General features: G+C 50.3%; 1 protein-coding gene across 6 annotated transcripts; it reads right to left on the bottom strand.

The window, feature by feature from the left end:
* Positions 1-1244: 1244 nt before the first annotated feature.
* On the bottom strand, positions 1245-21801 carry FAM234A (family with sequence similarity 234 member A). 6 transcript variants are annotated; one of them, XM_040574922.1, is made up of 14 exons: positions 18545-20935; positions 17883-18168; positions 17458-17581; positions 15020-15328; positions 13846-13962; positions 13338-13526; positions 9382-9512; positions 7078-7207; positions 6492-6630; positions 5919-6059; positions 5624-5702; positions 5038-5190; positions 4063-4165; positions 1245-3910 (listed from the first exon to the last, which is right to left on the bottom strand). In XM_040574922.1, the coding sequence occupies exons 4-14, from the start codon at positions 15282-15284 to the stop codon at positions 3699-3701; spliced, it is 1659 nt and encodes a 552-aa protein (XP_040430856.1). In that variant the 5' UTR covers positions 15285-15328; positions 17458-17581; positions 17883-18168; positions 18545-20935; the 3' UTR covers positions 1245-3698. The 6 variants fall into 6 exon arrangements, with proteins under 6 accessions (XP_040430856.1, XP_040430857.1, XP_040430854.1 ...); XM_040574923.1 differs by having other exon boundaries at positions 17883-18766; positions 19003-20935; XM_040574920.1 differs by having other exon boundaries at positions 17463-17581; positions 17883-20935.
* Between the last annotated feature and the right edge of the window lie 382 nt (positions 21802-22183).

Genomic DNA, 22183 nt, shown 5'->3' with positions numbered 1-22183 from the left:
CCTTGGAGCTGAGCCAGGGGCGCAGCAAGATGCCGCCGGGCAGCAAACAGGGGCTGTGAAGGCCCCACGGCTGGCAGCTGAGCTGCTCTCCGCCCGTTAATCCAAGCAGAGGCCGAGGATCTCACGCAGGATTATTCTCTTTCCCAGATCCGAGCCCCAGCTGCGGGGGATTAATACTGGCCATTATATAAACAGGAGGGGGGGCTCACGGCCCCTGGCGCTCAGCCTTGGCGCCAAGTCCAGCCCGCACGCACTCGGCGCCCGCACAGCAGGGCCGGCTGGGGATGTCCCCAGCCCACCAAGGGCCAAGCAGTGCCAGCCCGCTGCGCTGCGGCCAACAAGAAACCCTGCGGATGCTTGGGATCACGGCATCCCTTCCTGCCACAGATCTCAGGAGCCCCAGAACGGAGGGGCTGGCCGTAGCTCGGCTCAGTGCTGGGACATACGAGAGCAGCCCTGGGGCGAGGTGCTGGGGAAGCTGCAGGAGCTTCGGTGCCAGGATTGAGTTTGGGACCTTGGCGCGGGCAGCCACGGGGCAGTGACAGATGGTCCCACGCTCCAGGAGACACCGCGTGCCACACGGCTCCCTTTGGCTTGATCCAAATCCAAGCCCTGGAGTGAGATTTTCATGCTGATGGACTGCAGCAGGAATCTCGGGTGTAAAACCAGGTCACCGAGCCCCAGGCAGGGGGAAGGGATGGGCTGGCCCAGCCCTGTTATCTAACTCCAGCCTCTCGCAGGGTCAGGCACCCGAGGGGCTGTGCAGACCCCTGCCCACACAGCAATGCCACCCCAGAGGTGCTCACTGCAGAGGCAGCCAGAGACAAGTTTGCACAAACCCCTCCACAGAGCAGCCACAGGGGCCAAGCACCCCTTTTTTCTAGCAGCACGGTGCCCAGCCTCTTCCAGAAGGGAAAACGAGCTGCTTCCCGTTACGCTTCGCTATCACTGAACACCCCTGGCCCAGCACCAGCTCAGCTGGCAGGTCTGTCACATTCCAGTTGCCTCCCAAGGTTTAAGCCTTGTCCAGGGCGAGCATGACCACCATAACAAAGGGGAGAGGTGGGCACCTACTGCCAAAGAGCCAAAGACAAGCTGCAAGCATCACCAGGACACTTGGATCCCTCCCCAAAAGGGTTTTTTCTGCCCTTGGGAAGCCACACAAAGGGCTGCCAAAATTCTGAATTCTTGTATAACTTCAGCTGTTTGGTAGCAGCCACAAAAAAAGCATGGCACCATTTACAAACAATGCAAAAGAGGATTTATTGAAACCATTACAGTTAGACCAAGTCCTATACAGCACAATTTGCAATAAGTTAAAGAACCAATCCAAACGGTCGTAGTGTTAAAAAACACACTAACGCATAACACAGTGATATAATGCCATCATCACCCATCTGAGTTATTGAATCAAGGCACAAAGTCATTCATTAAATACTGCAAAAAACAATTACACAGGGAAAGAAGCTGCAAAAAGGACTTGTTTTGTTAAGAAGGTGCTGGTTTGGCACTGATGCTTTTAGTTGAGCTGCCACAGGGAATTCTGGATCTCCAAAGTATTTGGAAACATGAACGGACAACTTAAAGCCAGAAAAGCCCCCCCAGAGCTGAAAACCCGGCACTATTGAAGGAGAACATTCAGTGTGCCTACCAAGAAGGTCAGGCCTGCGCAGGGATCTGAGGAGGAAGAGAGCCAGCGTGGTTATGGCGAGAATAAAGCCTGGGCATGCTCGCTGCCCCGGGAACCTCAGCGGGATGCAATCTGCGCCGACCACACAGATCCAGGCCACCGGGCACCCATCCTGCACAGCTCTGACTGCCTGAGCGACGGGCCGCGGGCAGAGGGTGCAAGCGCACCCGTTCTGCAGCTACAGGCCGCGGGGCAGCAGCGGGGAGGTGTGTGGCCAGACCACAGGTGCCGCAGCAGCAGACGCTGCAGCTCATTTTCCTGCAAGGCTGGGAGAGCCGCAGCTGCACGCACAGTTCCGCGTGACCCCAGCTGCCTGCGCCCGGAGCTGCCCTGCAGCACGGGAAATCTCAGTGGCTGCCCCGAGAGAACTGATTCCTGGACCTACACAAGTTCTCAAGTTCTGTCTCAAGTTGCTCACCCTACAGTACGCCTACAGGTGCCCCAAGCTGAGACTCCATGAGGGAGGAAGGCCCCGGCTAACCCCCCTCCAGCACCACAAAACCTGAGAGGTTTTTTAGGATGCACGCTCCACCATGTTCAGCTGTGTTTTCTGTCCACCTTCCTCTCACCAGCCAAAGGGATGCCCAGCAGTGTGCGAACAGCGGCTGTGTCTCAGCGCAGCTGGTGTGGGGACAGCAGCTTTCAGGACTGAGCAGCCTACGCAAACTGTTTTCCAGGCTTTTTGCACATCGTTCCTACAGCCTGCACCGGTGCCCACCAGGAACAGGGCAGAGCAAACAACATCACACTCAAGACGTCTCCAGGGGAGACATCACCTTCACACAGCAACCCGTCCCAGCCAGCAAGACCCACTCTCTCGGGCCGCCAGGCTGCACCTTCAGAGAAAACAACACCTGGAGATCCTCCCCCAGCACCACTTCAATCTGAGGGGCAGGAAGGCAGCGCAGAGCTCTCCTTGGAGCTGTGCTGTGAATACAGCTTGTGTTGTCGCTGAGTGGCTTACATCTGTCTTGCAGCTTGCCCGCCTCCTGGCAGAGGGGTCAGAACTTGGAAAAGACTCCTCAGTAGCTGCAAGACCAAATTAGTATTTTTAGGACAGCTGGCACTGCCCCTGGAGTACAGAGAGCTCCCAGGAGCAGCAGGCCAAGCTCCCAGGAAAGGTTAAAGTGCAATTCTACTCTAATAAGTGTCCTAGATCCCCTGGCACCTCAAAACCAAGAGGAGAGGTGGTGTCCACACCTGAAGGGACCAGCAAGCCTCATGTTTTTGTATTGCCTACAATCACAAGGGGGTCTGGGGGAATGCTGATGTATGGATCAGGTGGGAGACCAGCTCCCTGTCGGTGTCACCAGTGCTGTACAGCCCGGCAGGAAAGGAAGCAGCACAGAAGACATGGATAGGCTTGTGACTGCACGGTGGGGTACATGGGGCTATTCTTAGGTGAAAAGGTCATTTTCTAAACAGAATGAAACTTTAATCTGTGCTCTGCTGGCACAGGTAAGACCTAGCCAAGTCATCAGCCACGGCTGGGGTCTAGCACTACACATACCCATTACTGAAGGGGGGGCCCATATTCAGGAGAGGGCGATTGCAAATGAATCTGCAGTCAAGCACCTCTCCTGCAGCCAGGAGAGCTGACTCAGAAAGGAAATCTAACACCACACACCAAAGCTCCACTTCTCATGCAAGCACCCAAGAAATAATCAGCTCAGGCATCCCCAGCGAGCATGTTTTCCTCTAGATACAGGCCGAGTCAGCACAGTTCTGCGGGCACAGAAGGACCAAGGGGAAAGCCCTCATCCCTGAGCTCACGACACTTCAGTGGTGGCCAAGCACTGAAGTCCCATCAGCTCTGACAATGGATGCACCGGCAGCTGCTCCCACAGCCTGGGCATACCCAGGCACTGGGGGAGCTTCCCTGCCAGCCGCACTTTGGTTTGCAGATCGAGAAAGGCAGCTTCCCATTTGAATCCGTGATCTGGGTTTGTTAAGTGCACTGCTGCAGAGGAGAGGGGCCAGAGCAGCCTCTCCTGCTCTCTCAGCAAACTCACACTCGGCTGTGGAATCGCATCCTGTAGAGGCGGTCCCGGATGTACTGCTCACTGTCCACAGCCACCTGGCTCAGCCAGATCACCTTGCTCTCAGAGACATCCTCCTTCAGCTTGCGCTTCATCAGAGATACCAACCCTGGCTCCTCGCTGGGTTGAGGCCCCGTCAACAGCACATAGCAGGCATGACGGCTCCGCTCAAATAGTGTGGCTGTAACACAGAGCAGAGGGAACAGCCCGGCCTCAGGTCTCCATTCAGGCCGTCCACAAGCCCACCACCACGCACTCAGGCAGCCCAGGAGGTACCAGAAGTCGGTGTCCTCCTGCACCTCCTTGCTGGAGGGCTGCAAGGCCAGGACTTACCATTGAACGCAATTATCTGGTCTGTGTTATTGCGGAGCTCCAACAGGACGTTAGTGTAGGAAGGATGGAAAAGATACAGCTTCTGCTGAGGAGCTGTGGATCCCTGTAACCAACAGGACACTATCAGAACACAGTCACACACGTTATCCCAGAGACCAGGCTCAGCTATTACTTCATGCTCGACGGAGTACATCCAGCCAAATACTTGTCTACGTCTAGCCAATTCATCCTGTTTGATGCCACCAGCACCAGGGATGGGATTTTACTTACCGCTTGGTGCCCTCCTCCCCAGCCCAACCTTCCTGCAAATAGCAGGCCTGTTTGCTATGTGCAGGAGACAGATTTTGCCCTCGGGCTAGTAGACTTAGCAAGGAAAGCACAGAAAACTCAGCTGGTGTTCAGGCACCCTCCAACACAAACTGTCACTGACACTGCCAGCCGCTGCTCCATAGCTGAGCTGCGTATCAGGGCCGCTGCAGACTGCCTTGGAGCACAGAGAGGATGCTCACGTGGCCATGGGAGATCACAGTCTGCAGTACTGCTGCAGAAGGTCCAGACCAAACAGCAGCAGTCTCAGGGGTACCAAGCCAGCAGCCTCTCAACTCACCTGCAGTACCACACCAAGGCAAGGCTCTGGGCAATCCAGTTACTTTGTTCATATAGCCACTACGTTCCTTCTCTCTACGTAGCCAGGCTGAGGATGACAAAAGCCGCTGGCGCCACCACCAGCCGTGAGCAGGGACACTGCTACGGACATGGTAAGGACCTACTACAGACCAGACCACAGGCAGAGGTCTGTATGCTGCAAGCAGACCGGACTGGTCAGAGACATGTGGGTACTCCACACCCTGTGCAGAATGCTGCAGTGTTAGTAGAACCTACAGATCTGAATGTCAGCACTGGGTAAAGGGGGTGGCTCCAGACAATTCTGACCCAAAGTTTAGAAAACGTCAGCCATCCAGCAGCACTACCCACCGTTTCATTTCCTGCTACCTTGTATTCACCCCAGATGAGGAAGGTGGACCTGTGATCAGCAGTAGAAAGTGTGGCTGGCCCCGGGCTCTCTGCTTTAGAGTTCAGCTTCAGGTCCCACTGGACTGCTCCAGATCCACCCTCAACAATCATAACCTAGCAGGAAAGAAAGAAAAGGAACTCGGATCAAAGAGCTCTATGAGCCATGAAGAAGAGGCCAAGTCAGCTGTCTCTACCTCATACTGTCTATGGGAGCAAGCATCTGACACACAGGAAGATGAGGAAATACTTGAAGCTGAGATTCCACTTGATCACAGAGCTGTGAGACCTTGGGTGGACCATGTTAGAGTAAAGTCTCAACTTTTTCAAGCTATTTCAAGGAGTTCAAAGCTCTGTCATCAAAGTCACTTGCTGAGAAGAGAAAGTGCCTGGGCTGGCTTCAGTAGCTTCTTAAAAGAGATCTTTTTCCAGCTAAAAGCCTTCTAAAATCAGCTGGAGGCAGCACATTGTACCAGCTGCCCTCAGCTCAATGCCTGCTTGAGCTGAGACATGCAGAGAAAAGGGAAGTTAAAAGGAAGAGCTTTCAAACCTTCTTCCTGCTGGGCCCGATCTCACTCTCAAGGACAACACCAAGAACATCAGGTTTGTAGTAACCAAGCAGTGGCTCACTGAGAAAGGAAAAGAATGGACAGATCATAATACAACCTGACGGCTTGTGCATACCCTCGTCTTTCGGAGCAGCCTCCCAGCAACTCCCCTGTACGAGACTCAACTGCTACAACACTGCAGGCTTTTATGTTTCAAATGAAAAAAATAGCATCTGCCAGGACCACTGCTGCTGGGAACCTGAAAATGCTACACACGATCCGTGTAGGCAACATTACCTCATAACATGGGACACATTGAGGGTCCACAAAGTCTGAAGATTCTGTGGATTGATCAGCATAGCCGTCTCCGAGTTTACAACCAGGATGTTCTCCCGTGATGCCCCGGGAATTTTTGCAAGGTAACGAATGTCTCCAGAGCTAAACAAGAACAGAGAATTGATTACGCTTTCTAGATTGGGGATGGTTTTGTTGTTGCTGTTGTTGTTTCATTTTGTGTTTTTTTTTTCTTCTGTTTCCCTGCATAATAAAAAGTCAGAGTTTCATCCTAACAGGCAGGGAAGACAAGCAGGGCTGGGAGGTGAAGCACCAGGCTCTGCAGTTGCCACACACTGAATTAGTTGTCTGAGGTACAAGTTATGCTCCACTTGCATGCAAATACAAAATCACAACGTGCTTTCCCTCCTTTACTGTGAAACCCTGACAAGACTATCAACGCCAGCTCTCTCCCAAGGTCTAGATGTGCTCTTAGGCCAAATCGCATAGCCAGGAGAGAACAATGGCAGAACAATCCGTCCTGTCAGGAACATCAGTGCCCTCCAAACCACCAGCAACCAAGACGTGACACCATGCCTGGGAAGGGAGAAGCGGTGTGTGGTTGGGTCAATGTTCTTCTCCCACTGAGGATCTTGCTCAAGGCTGGGAAGCTTATTGTCCATCCCAGTTGCTGCACTGTAGAGATCTTTCAGGGAATATGCATAGACAGAGTTGGCTGTGCAAAAAAAGCAAAAAATGAGGGAGGTAAGTTATCCTGCACTTGCTCTGAACTCCACAAATTTCCAGATAATGTCTGAAACGAATCTGGCAGATGAATGAACTGTATTTTTAGCAATATTTTGAGACTCAAGCCTGCCTTTTTGAATGCTTTTAGCAACTTATCTGTTCATAATCCAAGCATTCCACAATAATCACTTGCTATTTAAATGGCTGCTTAAAACTTACATTCTCAACGTTTTTTCAAATAAGATTACTACAGTATGTACCAATCCTCAGTTTCAGCAAGGTCCCACCTTCTTTTGGCCTCAAATAGCTCTTTCACCAGGTGGAACCATGACACAGCTTTTGAGAATGTAAAACACTCTTTCCAACAACTCTTTAGTAACACTTATTTCACAGTTACAATCATTCTTTCCAACTCAAGTCCTGAACAGGGCTGTACCTGTATAGAAAAGGAAGTAGGAGGAGGAGCCCAGGTTCAGATTGATATAACGAGCCTTCCCACCCATGTTCAGACTTTCAGTGGAGCCGATCTCTTTGCCATTTCTTCCTGAATGGATGAAGGTCTTAATCTACACAGCAACGGGATTAAAAAAGAAAAGTTACAGCTGCTTCACTCCAACTCGAGTGTTCTCATGTAGTGGCTTCCCGTAGTACCTGACATCACCTGCAGGAAGCACTGTGCTGGCAGAACAGCTAGCACAGCTTTTTCTCTCCTTGCAGGCTTGACAAGGCCCAGGGAACACAGCTCTGCTAAATATAAATACTTTCAGTGCCCTAATCTACTCCTCCTACAGCTGACATTGAGTCCATAGGGATAAAAAAGATGCCAGGATTCTTTACACTCTTAGTGCAGGTACCAGAGCAACAGAATCCACTCAAAATATTTCACCCAAGAGAATAAAGGATAAAGACAGGATCGAATTCAAACGACTGGGCAAGAGGCATGGTCTGGGGGGAGCAGCGCACGCTAGGACTGAGAAGCAGCATCCAGCAGAGATGCCAAGTCAGACAAGAACAGAGACCTTCCTTCCTCCTCCTTGGGCGGGACAAACAGGGAAGAAAAAGAAAGTCTGCTGCTCTTGAAGTCAATCTGGAGAGCCTGGTAGGCAAATAAGGGATAGAGCTTGCTGGGGAGAATGAAGCAGGCAGCTGAGGGGAGAGTGCAACACATCCACCAGCTGATCCCAGCCTCCCGCACTGGGAGGAGACGCACACCAGCGCCTGATGAACTGCTTCACCTTTACTCGCAAGCACTGGTGCAGCAGCTGCCCCAGGGACAGAAACAGCCAGTGGTAGCCATATAGCCAGTGAGAACACACAGCACCTTACTCACTGCATTGCCTAACGCCTCCCGTGAGGTGCTACAGGTGATGTATCCCGAAAAATGTCTTGTTTTCCAGGATGTATCTGTGCTGAAGCTTGCAGCAGGTAGGGGTCACTAAGACTCAGAAAAAAATGCCATCTAAACCCCCTACTATCCAAGCACACAGAACCCTCCCCGCAGACTGCTCAAAGCCCTGCCATTTCAGGAAACTGCAGCATAACGTCATGTTCAGCTTCAGCCCTTGTTAGCAACAAAGCTAATTTACTGAAGTTCTGAATCTCCCTTCCAAAGGGACTGCCTTTTTCCAGCTCCAGAGCTCCACTCAAGCTTCCCACCATTTCTGCAATTTCTCAAAACACAATGTACTTTTACTTAAGTTGACAGAATACTTGCCAAGTCCAGAGGGAAGGAGGGGTTTCATACCAAGATAGCTAGAGAGGTTAAATGGAAAATAAATCATATGGCAGTTTAGCAGAACAGAGACTACATTCAACCATTCCTTGACTGGCTAAGATTAAAAAAAACAACAAAAACTAAAAGGACTTGAGATAACTGGAATAGCAAAAGCAGCAAGGAAAGAAAACAGAAGAGAAATGTAGGAGTCAGAGAGGATAGAATTTCTGATGACTCTGGCAGCAACAATGCCTCAGACAGCAAAACCCAATCTGCTTATAGAGTGCTCTGGTATGAGGAGACAGGGCTCCCGCTCCTCCCCTCAGACTTGGAGGGAACCATAACTTCTGCATGGTTTAAACAGGACTGATTGCGCATACAGATGATGAGCATCACTCAGTCATGAATACAGATGGATTATGATAAAAATATTTTTAAGCTACATGACTTTTCCCCTCTAAGAAATGGGAAAATGCAATATTGGAACAGACTTAAGGCAATTAGAACTATTTCACTGAATGAACCCGTCAGAATTAACCAGCGCAGTGACACCTGGAAGAGAACAGTGCAAAGCAACACCATAAGCACAGACTCATAAAGTATCAGAAAGACCACTGGCAGTACAGAAGCACTGGCTGTCAGATGTACTTTGATCTAAGAGCCAAACCTGTCAGGGTTTGTTCACTTCCACTTCTCCGAGCATTGTCCCAGAAAACTGCAACCTTATCTTGCCTAGGCACGCTCCTCCACATACAGCCTAAGAACATGCAGTGAAGAGCACAGACTGAAAAGGGAGAGGGGTTCCTGGCTGTTCTTTTGTTTTGTTTATTTTTTTTTTAAAGCCATAAAACACTTGCATGGATTTGAGAGTACATCTCTGCAGGGTGGGAAAGAACCTTCCCCAAACTCACAGATATCAGAGGCCTCTGGGCACTTCCTCTTAGGCTACAAGACTGAAATAAATAGCATTCCTGCCATGCCCTGTGGTCTGGTCACAGGGTTTATCATAGCTTTAGAGTGACATACCTTATCTCCTGTAGCAATAAAGATTATCAGGTCCTGAACTCCATCACTATCCACATCTGGAATCACTGACAAGGGAGTCAGCACAGTATAATTAGCTCCAAAGTCATTTGACTGTCTCCACTGAACTTCCCCTAGAAGACAGAGTCATTGGGAAATGTTCACTAAAATGCACTTTAGGTTGAAAGGCATTAAAACACCCTTGCTCCTCCTTGCATCGAGCAACCATTTACAGCCCATCAGCACCACAAGGCAACCACATTTATGCTCATCATGGGGTATTTTTGCATTTCTGCATTTCCAATGAGTCCCTGTATCCACAATTTCAGCTCATAGTGGAAAGTAACTCCAGCTGCCTGCACAAAGGCAGGCTAATGTGCTAGGCACAAGTCAATCAGCAAGGCACAAAGAACAGCTGGCTTTTTTGTGTGTTACCTTAACAAGCTTTCCGGTATGTTCATGCCGTGGAGAACCCTTTCCTTTTAGCAAGCCAAAATCTTGTTGTTCTGTATTTAAATTTGTGCAGGCATTTTAAAATCATAAAGAAGCTGAATTCTGATCACAGTGTTACAGCTACTCCCGACAACGCGTTTTCCTGCGACTTAACTCCTGCAGAACTTCCAGGCCAACATGACCCCTCACAGCTCAGTTTACATCCCTCCTCTCTCCCGTGTTTGAAGAAGGCCCACAGCACTTCAGACAATTTTGTTTTTCATTTGCTTGCAAATGTAGGTGTCAGAGCTTTGGCTTCACTCAGATACACTCTGCCCAGGGCTGCTGGTGACTTTCCAGACACCACCAGGAGAATTTGCAGCACAGTTTGCTGAGAGAGGAGATTGGTGGTGTTTTTTTTCCTTTCTTTTTAAGGAAGACTTAAGTGTCTATCTAGGTGCTCAGAGGGGAAATGCTTACCCTCCCCTTTAAACAGTATCCTACACAGCCATCAGCAGTTCAGGAATGCAAAGTAATCATGTTCTTTGTCATGAAGGCAGTTGTACTGAAAGACAAGGAATTACTACCCTACGCTGTCTGCAATAATTTAAGGCAGGCTGTATTGCCGGTGTGATTCCATCAAAGCTTTTACTGAAACACTGAAAAAAAGATACTTGGATTTGTTACTATGACAACAGATATGAAACAGAAGAATGCCCCTAGGAAATCATGTGAAGGCAAAGAATTTTACCCCTGAAAAAAACAAGCAGACAAATTATGAAGAACTTAAGTTTTAAAAAAAATATATCCTGGCTTCAGCGTAGTCCAAAGCTGCAACAGTAAAATCAGGCTGCTGAAATCCATATTGCAATGCGTAATTCTTTATTATTTGCTGGCTAGACAGGGAAAATGATTTGGGAGGAAGGTCTCTTACTCTCTGGAAAAAAAAAAGAAGTCTGATTTAACAAACACATACAGGTAACTGAGACAGCTTTAACACAAAGAACTTAAGAACCTTTCATGCTCTAACACAATTCCCAAAGAGCATGAACTGTGAATCCAATCCCACCTTGCTCTATTAACAGGAGATCTGACTATTCTGGCAGCCATCTGGAATGCTACGATACTTCCTCAGAGTCCAAGATCATTGCAAAAGCATGGCAACATAAACCAAGATAGAAATTAGACAAGAAATCCAATATGGGTGAAGGGTTTTGTTCTGTTTTTGGTCTGGAAGGAATAATAAAATTAGGACTTCAAAATGTCAGTGACTGAGTTCAGCTCTCACTCCAAGGAACCAAACTCCCTGCTGCCCCCGAGTGTAACAGTCCGCAGCTCACAGGCTACCGGAGCCAAAGGCAGGTGTCTTGTACTGAGCAGTGCTAAAACTCTTCTATGTCACTGCCCACATGTTTACTAAACACCTGTAAGTTCCTGGCCCTCAACATATAGTGCATGTGCAGAACTAGTCCCTTTTGTTGTTGTTGTTTTCTGAACCTATTGCTGGTTCACTGCGCAAAGAACTGTGATGTGAAAGAACCATTCCCTGTTCTTTTACATATCACTCATAATTTTATAGACAGCTTTCTGCCTGTCACACATTGACTGAAGACTTCTGGTTTATTTAGTGCTTTCTTGCATGGAAGAAATTTCAGACATCTGATCATAGCGGTCCCCTTTCTGCCACATCCCTTTGGAGATCAGTGAGGACCAGAACTGCTCACAGGGTTCACAGCGCAAGCTACCAGAGGACAAGGTAAAGACAGAAGTGGTCACCACACACTCCCATGCTCTTCCTTTGAACGCTGCTTCTGGCCATGGCAGAGGCAGAATACCCAGCTACACAGACCTCTGCTTTGACCTGAAAAAGCTAATCTTAAACTCCTGTGTCCCAGCTGGCTTGTTTATCTTCACATGAAGGAATGTTAAATGTCCCACACAAACAGAAGCATGCGATACCTATGCTTTCCTTCTTGTTTGCTCAGGTCACTTATTCTGGCAATGAAGAAAGCAAAATTTGATACAACTTGGATTGACAGAAAAGCACTAACTCTATCTGCATCTTCAGATCAAAAATCCTACAGGCAGAGACTAAAGGTAGAGATCCCTGGAATCTCACCAATCCTCCATGATGATGAATCATTAACAGCTAAAGATTAATCTGGCTACTGTTATTAGTACAACATGATGAAAGTCAGACTTTGCCACTTTAAATAGGTTTAACCCGATATTTTATTCCGATCTGCCCTCCTAACCCATAGCAAAAGTCAACTGCACTAGGAAACCCCTTTTAACCTACTTAAAGCCACAGCAAAAAGGTACCAAATATGTCAACCGCTGGGTTATTCATCTTTCTATCGGGATCAATTTTTCATCCGTTGCTTTTAATTTATCTGTGGAATGTTTCCCTACCACATTGTTCCTGTGACTTGTGGCTTAGCCTGGTTGTTTCTCTACGTGCTTGTGCTATTTCTTTGTGGTTGCCTTCAGTTACGTGGCTTTGGCTCAGCAGTCACCTATCTACATTTTGACCTAAAAGCAACTACTTCATTAATGTCTATAAATAGCCCGTGCTAAAGCCTGTTGATGAAAGAAATGGTGCTAAGGTATCTCAGCTGGTACAGAAGCTTTCCAGTTGTGTGTGTGTTGTTCATTCCAGCTACAATGGAAATTAAAAGCTGTAACAGCTTTTCCTCAGATCCCTTTTTCCAGCTTTTTCTCTTGCTATTTCTCTCTCTCTGCTTTTGGAAAACAGGGTGTAAGGGATGCACTATTGGATACAGAGGGGAGGATCCTAGGCATGTTTCCAAGAGAGAACATGCATTGTTTATAACCTTTGAAACAGTGACCCCCAAAATGGAAATGTATTTCAGTCTTCCTCAGAGAGGAAGGTTCAAGGCGTAACAGATGATCACTGCCCTGTTCCTAGAGAACTTCAGGCACTCTTTACCCTCACCCTTCCCCCTTTAGGCAAGACAATGAAGAAACCCCCATCTATAGGTGCAGAAATGAAGAAGGCTTTCCAGGGAAATCAGGCAAACCCCTAGACTACTGAAACAGACCACTGAGACTTCTACATACTCCCCTTGATGACTTTAGATCTAAAATCCCTAAAACTCCCACAGTTCTTGCCACTGCAGGAACTCCTAGCACTCACACAAATGACTGAGAAATATCACGGGTTTGTGCCCAGCTCACAAGAGCAAAAGGTAACATTCACAGCTAGTGACCGCTTCTCCTGTTTCAAAAGTTGTTGAAAAGTTGTTCTTATAATACAGCAGCTGGCACAAAACACCACAACAGAGTCCAGTCTCTGGAACAGACAGGCTGAGAGAACAGGCAGTTCTCAAAGGCCCAGCCAATGGCTCTGGCAAGGTTTTCAAGATGATAAATGCTCTGCACATCATCCACGTACTGTCTTGTCATGTCATGCTGATGTCCCCCGTTCCCACGGTCTGACAGCCACCAGGTGAGGAGCGCCAGCAGCACTGTCCCCTGTGCCCAGCGCTATCCCACTTGCCACTCACCTGTCTGCTGGCCGAGCGCGGTCAGCGACGCCGGCTTCCCCACAACGAGGCAACCCGGGACCGAAGCCTCCCCGAGCTGCCTGATGCCGCACTCCATCCACTCGACCTCCTCGGCAGCAGGCTTCTCCCACAGCACTGTGCCGTTTGTGCCAGACACGGCAGCAACGAAGGCACATGGAGAAGGGAGACCTGAAGAGAAGAGGCATCAGAGGGACTCCTGCCTGTGCCTACTTCCACTGCCCTGCACCACCTGGGTGCTGTGCCTTGCCCCGTTCCCTCTCCCCACCCAGCTAACCCCGTTTTCCCTCCCAGGCCCTTATCTTCATTTCTCTTCTAACAGAAGCACACACTGCTTCAAACTTCATGACACAGAGGAGAATCAACACGATGGGCGCTGCTCCAACACTAGCACCCACCTCAGGACACCTGCCACAGCAGCCTCACTGATTACAACTAAAAGAGAAGGAGCAGCCCTTACTACAAGGCCTTTTGTTTCAGAATCGGCTACCTTCGTCCAAACAGGTACGGTTGGAGCTGCCACTGCCGTTGCTAGCTCTGAAAGCAAAGATGACGTCTTGCACTTTGTCCTCGTTCACATCTTCTATAGCAAGAAACTGGTAAGCCACTGTAAAAGAGATCACAAGCCAGGCACTAGTGAGGATTGCCTCAACCAACAACACAGCTAGCTGGAGGAAAACACAAATTCCTAGAGTCCTACTCACTGCCTCCATCTCTGACAGCACAACATTAGGACAAATTGGCTTTTGTATTAAAAAAAGGCATCTACGTGAGTACTAAGGACTGGAAGTTAGTGCCAAAGGATTTTTTTTCCATCCCTCAGAGGATTTGTCTCTTTTTATAGCCAGGCATCCAGAATTTGAACTATGTTTAACAAAGAACAACTCTGGTCTTGGTGTGGGGTTGCTATTCCCAAAATAAAAAAGACAAACAAACAAATCATGAAACCCAGCCCCAGCTATATCATCTTTCTCACTCTCAGCTAAAAGCACCCTTCTTTAGCTCAAAGTAGCAGAACTTTAGATTTAGGCATTAAAGCACAAAGTTCAGTCCCTGTTGGTGAACACTAGTGTGTTTATAGCATAAACAGCATACAACCACCACACACAAGGTTAAAGAAAAGCACTGACAGAAGCAAACGCCCAGTCACCAAGGAGCAGTACGAAGGTTAAAGAGCTAATTGAAACAACTATAAATTTGTGCAGTTAATAAAAAAGCAAGATGCAATTATTCTACTCCCCTTCCTGTTAGCCACGGAGAAAAATTAGAAAGTTATACTGACAGGGAAAAGATGCCTAATGGTCCCCAAACCTAGGCACAACTTCAAGGGAACACTTCATAAACCCAACTGCAACAGAGATTTATTCCTAGATACCCTTCCCTATTTCTTTTATTCCAAAGGAGAGCAGTCTGCTACCTTGTTAGTGCTTCAGAGCAGCATTTAATTTTTCCATTAGATCCTGTAAGCACCTCCTGGAAGGCCACTCCAATTATGACGGGCCTTTGCTTATCCAGGTCAGGTATTCACAGTTCTCGCTCCCACGGGGAGCACCCCTGCAGGCCCAGCTCCAGATTGTGCTTAGGTAGAGAGCTACAGTTCAAATCTGCAGCATGTAAGGGAACAGAACTGTTGGTAAGTACTTACTCTGCTACAGTAAGCTCACCTGCATTTTCATAGTTTCGGAACCATGTTCTTTCTGAAACAGGCCTCTCTGGGCAAGGAATGATAAATGAGAAAGCAAACACAATTATCAGACACAGAAATAACGAGATGAAGAAGGCAGCAGTGCGCCACCGGGACAGCCGAGACAGTTGCGATGACTGCTTGCTGATAATTCTTCTCTCAACAAAGTTTTCATGGTTCTCTTGAGCTTTTACATCCTCTGTCTTCAGAGGGTGGATCTCAGCTTCTGAGTCTTTGTTATCCATCGCAGCTCACTCATAAGTATTCAGACACCCTTCTCCCCCTTCACCTGCAACAATGGAAAGAGCAGGTAAAACACATTCTGGAATATAGAAAAAAAATGACAAAATATTTTGTTACTACCTGATGTTCACACTGGAAACATTTAACAGGAGGTGGCAAGCCAGTGCACTGTCACACAGCTAGACATAAAGCACCTCTGGTTACCGGAGGTCTCCTACCCAGAGCAACGGGGAGAGGCAGCAGGACCCCGAAATAGCAGAGTTCGGTCTCCAGAGCAGGAAATCAGCACCGCGAGACCCAGAGCAAGGACAAAAGCGGTGATGGCTTCTGTGCTGAACGGACTGGCTGCCTCGTGAAAAACACGCCAAAAGCTCCTTTTGCTGAAAAGACTTCTCACCACCTCCTGCATATTTCAGTCTGACTCCTGGCTGGAGAGGTGAAAGGAAACACTCGTGACCTTTATTTCCTAACATAAAGATGTTCCCTGGTGTAATGAGCACATGAGCTTCCCGGGGAGAGAAACAAACACCAACATATTTTGCGTAGGAGCAAAACAAAGCTATTCAACACCAGCCCTGATGAGAAACCACTTGGTAAGTGTTGCAACCCAGCCCTACAGTAGGCAAGAGAACAATTACTTTCCTCTCTGGAGGATAACAAAAGCACAAATTCAGACTAAAATTGGGCAAATTTGATTTCATCAGAATGGAAGAGGAGCTAACAGCTGCTATTTTCTTTTCTCCTGCTATAAATCATAATCTATAATTAATGAAACTGCACTAGGGGAAGACAGGTTCCCCTTCCCACAAATAATCAAACCACTTTTTCCTCAGCTTGACTGAAAAGCTCTTTCTGCAGGATAGGGCCAGGCTCCTCCCTCCCACTCCAGAGGTGGAGCGAGTACAGCAAAGTGCAGAAACTGCAACCAGCAGGACCCTTCCCATCAACTTTCTACTGCAGGAGTCAGGAGTTCTGAATTCACAGCCCCGGACCATCTGCAGTCAGCCCAAATGCTCAAAAAAAAGAGGTCACAGTAAATGAAAAATGGCAAATACAAGACTGAGGAGGACAGGCAAGATGAACAACTTCAATCAACTTCTGGCAATCAAAGGAGCTCCTACATTCCAGAGGTAATTTCAAAGCAGCAAATTGTCAGCCTCTGCCAGAATACTTTGAGCTACAGCTACAGTACCAGAGGGTTTTTTGCTAATTATCTTCTGAACAGGAATAAAAGAAAACCTAGTCAGTTACAGAGGTCTGTAACATTACCCACAATAATAATAATAATAAAAACTAACTAAACGTAGTTTTCAGGCCTCTCTCTAGTGTTTCTTTAAAAAAAATAGCAGGAGGAAAGAAAGAAACAACAACGCATTCCAGTAGCCTTGGAAAAAGCTGTATGACGGTGTCATAAGAAGTTTTATCAGAGCAAATAAACACGACAACCAAGCCAATTTTCCACTGCCCCACCAGTCACGTGCCCGGCTTGTCTGCCTGAGCGATTTACTTCCCCAGCAGAAAGTAACTTAAACTCAGCACCACCACACGACGCAGAGCGTTTGGGCCTTCACCTCGCGTAACGAGGAGGCTCGTCACGCCTCACGTTTGATGCACGAGTTCATTGCTAGGTTCAAAGCGACAGGAGCCCGAGCGGGCAGGCTCCTCGATGCAGGTGCCACGCACACAGCTGACATCTCGCCTCCCCGCGGCCAGGAGCCGCAGCGAGGAGCCCAGAGGAGAGCCGGGCAGCAAAGAGCAGCCCCAAGAAGCCCCTCGCAGGGGTGGCTCCCACACGAGAGCTGTCTGCCCAGCCGGGCATGTTCAGAGGTAAAGACGGCAAGTCCGGCGAGACAGCACAGCAAAGGAGCGAAGGCACAATTGCTTCAGGCTGAGCGTTCCAGTCCCACTGCAGGGGGGACAAACTGTAAGGGGAACAGAACTACAGCAAGGCAGAAGGTCGAGCACAACTGGTGACCAGGACAGCCCGGCACACGGCTGGCAGCCACCTACTGGACAAGGCTGCAGCTCTGAAGCACTTCAACCTAAGCCCTCTGGCATTTATTCTGAGACAGCACATCGAGTACAAGATCTCGCTCCAGACAATTTAACTCAGGCTGCGCAATACCAGGCAAATTCAATTAAATCAATAGTGCAGAAGCTGCATCTTCCAGAGACCTTACTCTAAAGACCCCATCTGCCCTTCCCGTCAGTCGACCAGCAACACCTGAGACAACTCCACGAGGCTGGCTGCTTCAGAACCAACTGCAGCACTTGGCAGGCACTCGACAGCGGTGGGAGACTGCAAACGGAGAGAAGAAAAGAAAGAGCTGTTTATTCAGACTCCCCCAGGCCTGGCCACGGTGGCAGCGAGCTGAGCACTGCTTCGCTGGCACAGCGGGGAGCCAGCTCTGCCTCAGGAGGAGAGGCCAGCCCTCGAGAGCAGGGTCAAGGTACGAGGCCGCAGTCACATGCTGAGCAAATGATTTACTGGAGCGGAGCAACGACAGCCTCTGCCGGCCCGGTAATGGGGGAAGAAGGCAGGAATTGGTGACGTGACCTCTCCCGTGGTGAGCCAGATGGCTTGTGCCGCACCAACATACCTGCTCTCACCGGCAGGGAGAGGCGGCCCCTCTCTAACGCCACGGTGACGGCTGTGCTGGGGCTCGAGCGCAGCCCGAGCAGCCTCTCCAAACACAGCAGCCACGGGGCGGGAAGCCAGGAAACTTCTAGGACACAGTCGAGTGCTTCCAGCACCTGCAACTCTTCCTGAAAACAGCGCACAACGGAAACCGGGCTCCTCTCCCTAGTCCCAAATGGGCACCATCTTAACGCCGCGCTGACGGCGGATTTCTCTGAGTCACTATAAATGACACCACCGTCATTAGGCTGGGATGAGAACAATTAAAAAAAAGTGATAATTATACTGACAGCCCCAGCAATTCCCCTTCTTTTGCAGCAACAACCCTAGGAGCCACCGATTACAAACAGCCCTCCGTCCCTTTAAGGCGGCTCCTTTCTCTTTTCTTTCAGGATTTGAACGCTGCCCTTCGCACCCCTGCCAGAGGATACGGAGTGCTGGAACAACGACCACAAAGGTCAATGGCAAAGACTCAGACAATGCAGGAAATCCCATTGCCCACAGTTGCCAAAGTACATGCTGGCAGCACATGAAACAGACTGATCTTTGAACAACAAAGAACTCCGGTAATCAGTTTAATTGGAGACAAGCAGAAAATGATACTGGGCCTTTCAGAAGATTTACCGTCCTCCAGCAGCCGACATTTTGTCTCCCTCTGGTAGAGGACACAGCATAACTCACTGGGACTTTTAACGCACCCGAGCACCTTGCAATGAAATATGCTGTGACACGACCTCGCGCTACTGCATTATTTACACACGCTGCCTGTGCTACATCTCGTGGCTAGTACCGGCTCTCTGCTGGGGCACGGGACGCCTCACTGCGAGAAACCATCGGAAAAACTCCCTAGAAAAGGAAACAATTAGGGACTGCACACGACCAACGTACCCAGAGGGCTCTGTACCTCACACGACCTCCTTCGCTGGTGCCCACTTCCGTCCCCAAGCTCTGAAGGCCATTCCCCCACACCAGCACAGCGAGCACCGGCCGGCCCTGCTCAGGACAGTCCCTGCTGTCCCCATTCTTGTCCCACGGCAACGACGCCGCTCTCAGGACAAGCACAGCCCCCCAGCGTAACTCACCTTCGTGGCACACTGACTTTCCTCTTCTCCTGAAGCTACAGCTACAGCTTGGAAGATTTGATCTGAACCAAACCAGTGAAACTTGTGCAGCAAGCGGTCAATGCCAAGCTACACCTAAATCTAAGGACAAACTATCACTACCAGAGAGCTAGCGCTGCTCGAGAAGTGCAGAGAACCACATCAAGTCAGATGTACGATAACTGGTGACACAAATCATTTAAGTATGAGTGCGATGGAAGGTTTAACTCATTTTCCACCCATAAAATACCGAAACACATTCCTAATTACAGTAATCTCACAAGCTGCCAGTTCTTCCTGGAAATTTTCTAGCAATATATCACACCTAGATCTGCTGTTCAACACGTTTACGTTTTTCACAGGGTGATTAAGTCAGATTAGGACTGGCCATTTTAGTAACCCAAATACAGCGTTTGTTTTTTTGTCTTTCTGTGGTGCTGTTCTTTAAAACACCTTACAGGTTTCTTTTGTGCCAGCAGGAATTGTTGAAACCCCGCACTGTAACCCACGATGACCAAACAGCTTCCAAATGTTGCTCTGCATAAGATGCAACATTCTCCTCGGCGTTGTCTTCCAAAGCTGGCTGCGGTCGTGATGGGAGGCACCGCGCAGCACTGCAGTGAGCTCGCTGGGCAGTCACCTACTGCAACATCAAGAAATTAAGGACAAAACGTGCCAATTTTTTCCCTTTTCTGCAGTCCTACTTACACCGGGATCCAGTCAAGAGAAAAAAACAATTAAGATTTCCCCAGACTGAGATTTTCCTCTCCAAATGCACTCAGACTGCACTCCATACATAAGCTTATCATTCTGCTGGGTCACCTGCAGCTCATAACTCTCTCTCGACATGAAGTCCCAGCCACCAGCTCGCAGGGAGAACTGCTGCAGGCAGATCATCCCCTTCCGACACCGCGGGGCGCCTCCGGCTCCTTCTGCCACCCCGGCAGCCTTTGTAAGGCCGTGGTTTGTAACTGGGACCTCAGGGCTCAGGAACAGCTGCACTGCTGCTAGAGTTGTCCTCCCTCCCTTCCCACATTCCTGCTGGTTTTCTTCTGTTAACACCAGGTGCTTCTTAAATCATGCTTCACCCTCCATGACAGCCACAACAAACTCCAGAGAACAGTCACGGTAAGAGAATTGGAAACTTCTCTGGAGCACAACCAAACGTAGTCTCGGGAAGTGATACCCCAGTCATTTGTAGGAGAAAAGTCACATTTTTCAGGGCAGTTTTCACTGCAGTCACACATTCAAGTGGAGAAACTTGATCAGGTTAGTCAAGAGCAAAGCACAGGCCAGTATTTTCCCAAGATGGCAACGGGGAAAGCATAATCCTGAGACACAGACCTAAGGAACAGCACTAAAGCTGCAAAGCTACGTGGAACTGATTATAGGTTAGGCCAGTAATAATAACCAAGCAACAAAAACATGGGCAATTTATCATCCCAGAACCTACAAGCACCTCTGGATCAAAGCCACTCACCCTCACTGATTGCTGCAGACCCCTTGCGTCAGCCCTAAGCGCACTAATTAGCGAGCTGTGCAAGCCTGTGGCGTCAGACACATCCCCACCGCGTCCACAGGGCTTCCCAGCTCGCGTCAGAAGCTCAGCGGCTTCCCTGCTGCCAGAGACTGAACAGAGGAGGTCCTCTGGGCAGATTGCCGGGCATCAAAGCTCTTTAGAAGATGCTGCAGTAGTTTGATGTATATTTATTAAAAAGAAAAAGCGGAATTACATTTTTTAAGTCAAGAGCTTGTTCCACAGATCTCCACTTACTGCACAGGTCACAGACTGGGACCCACGGGGTCCTTCCTGCTGCCACAGCCGAGCACGGCTCAGGGCAGCACCGAGCGATGGCCTTTTGCCACCCGCTGCTGTCACTGCTGGCCGTCTCCGGGAGAGACCCCTCATTTCTCCCCCAGAAATTGCCTTTTGTTTTTTTTTTCCTTTTTCACTCTCACGGGAGACGAGCCCGCTGCCAGGCTGTTGGAGCCGCACGCCTGGCAGCCAGCCCCGAGCAGGGCCAGGCAGTCGGGGCGGCTGGCTCCAGGCCCACAGGGCCGCCCCTCTGCTCCCGGCCCAGGGCTCTCAGCAGTTACGAGGAGTTTTCACTTTCCAAAATACGGGGGAAAAAAAGGGAGAAGAGCCCCGCTGGAGACACGGAAACGTTTTTATCTCTGCCAGGAACGTGCTAATTCATGCCTGCACACCGAGCTTGTGGTCTGCAGAGGAGAGAAACATCCACGGGGGACTGGAATAACGCCGGGAGGCGTGTGCTGAGCTGTGGGCAGGTGCGGGGCTTTGTGCTACCTTTACGGGATTGCACCACGGAACGGTTTGGGTTGGAAGGGGCCTCAAAGCTCACCCAACTCCCACCCCCTGCGGCGGGCAGGCACACCTCCCAGCAGGTCAGGGTGCTCAGGGCCCATCCAGCCTGGCCTCGAGCACCCCCAGCTTCTGGGGGACCCGTGCCAGTGCCTCACCGCCCCCCGGGAGAAGCGTTTCCTCCTGACCTCTGCACTGAGCCTCCCCTCCTTCGCTCTAAGACCCTTCCCCCCCCGCCCCATCGCTACCTACGTGCGATACCCACCTTCCACTCCACCCCAGGCCCTGGCAGGCCGCTGCGAGCTCTCCGCGGCGCCGCCTCCCCTCCGGCAGCACCCCCCGGGGCCCCCCAGAGCCCCCCCAGCCCTGCCCGGGACAGACGCACGGACACACACACGCTCGCTCCCCGCACTCACCCGCCGCCCCTTCCTTCCGCCTTCCTCCCCCTCCGCCGCTTCCCGGCTGCCGGCGGAACCCCGGCACCAGCCCCGCCCCGCCCCGCCCCGGGACGCGCGGCCGGAAGAAGGAGGCGGAGGCGAGCAGCGAGGCGCGGAGCTTTAATGCGGGGCCCGCATCGCACGCGCGGGGCCCGGCCCGTACAGCCCGGGGCTCGCCGCCGCGCAGCGGGACGCGAGGCGAAGCGGGTTTAGCGCAGCCCCCGAGGACGCGGCCCCCCCGCGCTATTTACAGCCGCCCCCCCCTCCCCGGCCGGGCCGCGGCGCCCCCCCCCCCCCCCCAGCACGGGGGCTCCCCGGGCCGCCCCCCCCCCCCGCCACCCCCGGGCCCTCAGCAGCTCCCCCCCGGCCCCTCCGTGCCTGCCCGGCCCTTCTCTCTGCGCGC

The sequence above is a fragment of the Cygnus olor genome, chromosome 15, assembly GCF_009769625.2.
Source record: "Cygnus olor isolate bCygOlo1 chromosome 15, bCygOlo1.pri.v2, whole genome shotgun sequence".
Lineage (NCBI taxonomy): Eukaryota > Metazoa > Chordata > Aves > Anseriformes > Anatidae > Cygnus > Cygnus olor.
Note: the sequence above shows the minus strand (reverse complement) of the source record. Positions and strands in the feature narration are given on the sequence as shown.

Coding starts and splice junctions, on each gene's coding strand:
- FAM234A (XM_040574919.1), bottom strand. CDS start 15,284: ATGGATAACAAAGACTCAGAAGCTGAGATCCACCCTCTGAAGACAGAG. Junction 13,963..15,019: donor CCGAAACTATGAAAATGCAG/GTGAGCTTACTG, acceptor TCTCTTTTACAG/TGGCTTACCAGTTTCTTGCT. Junction 6,060..6,491: donor CACCGCTTCTCCCTTCCCAG/GCATGGTGTCAC, acceptor GTTCTTGTTTAG/CTCTGGAGACATTCGTTACC.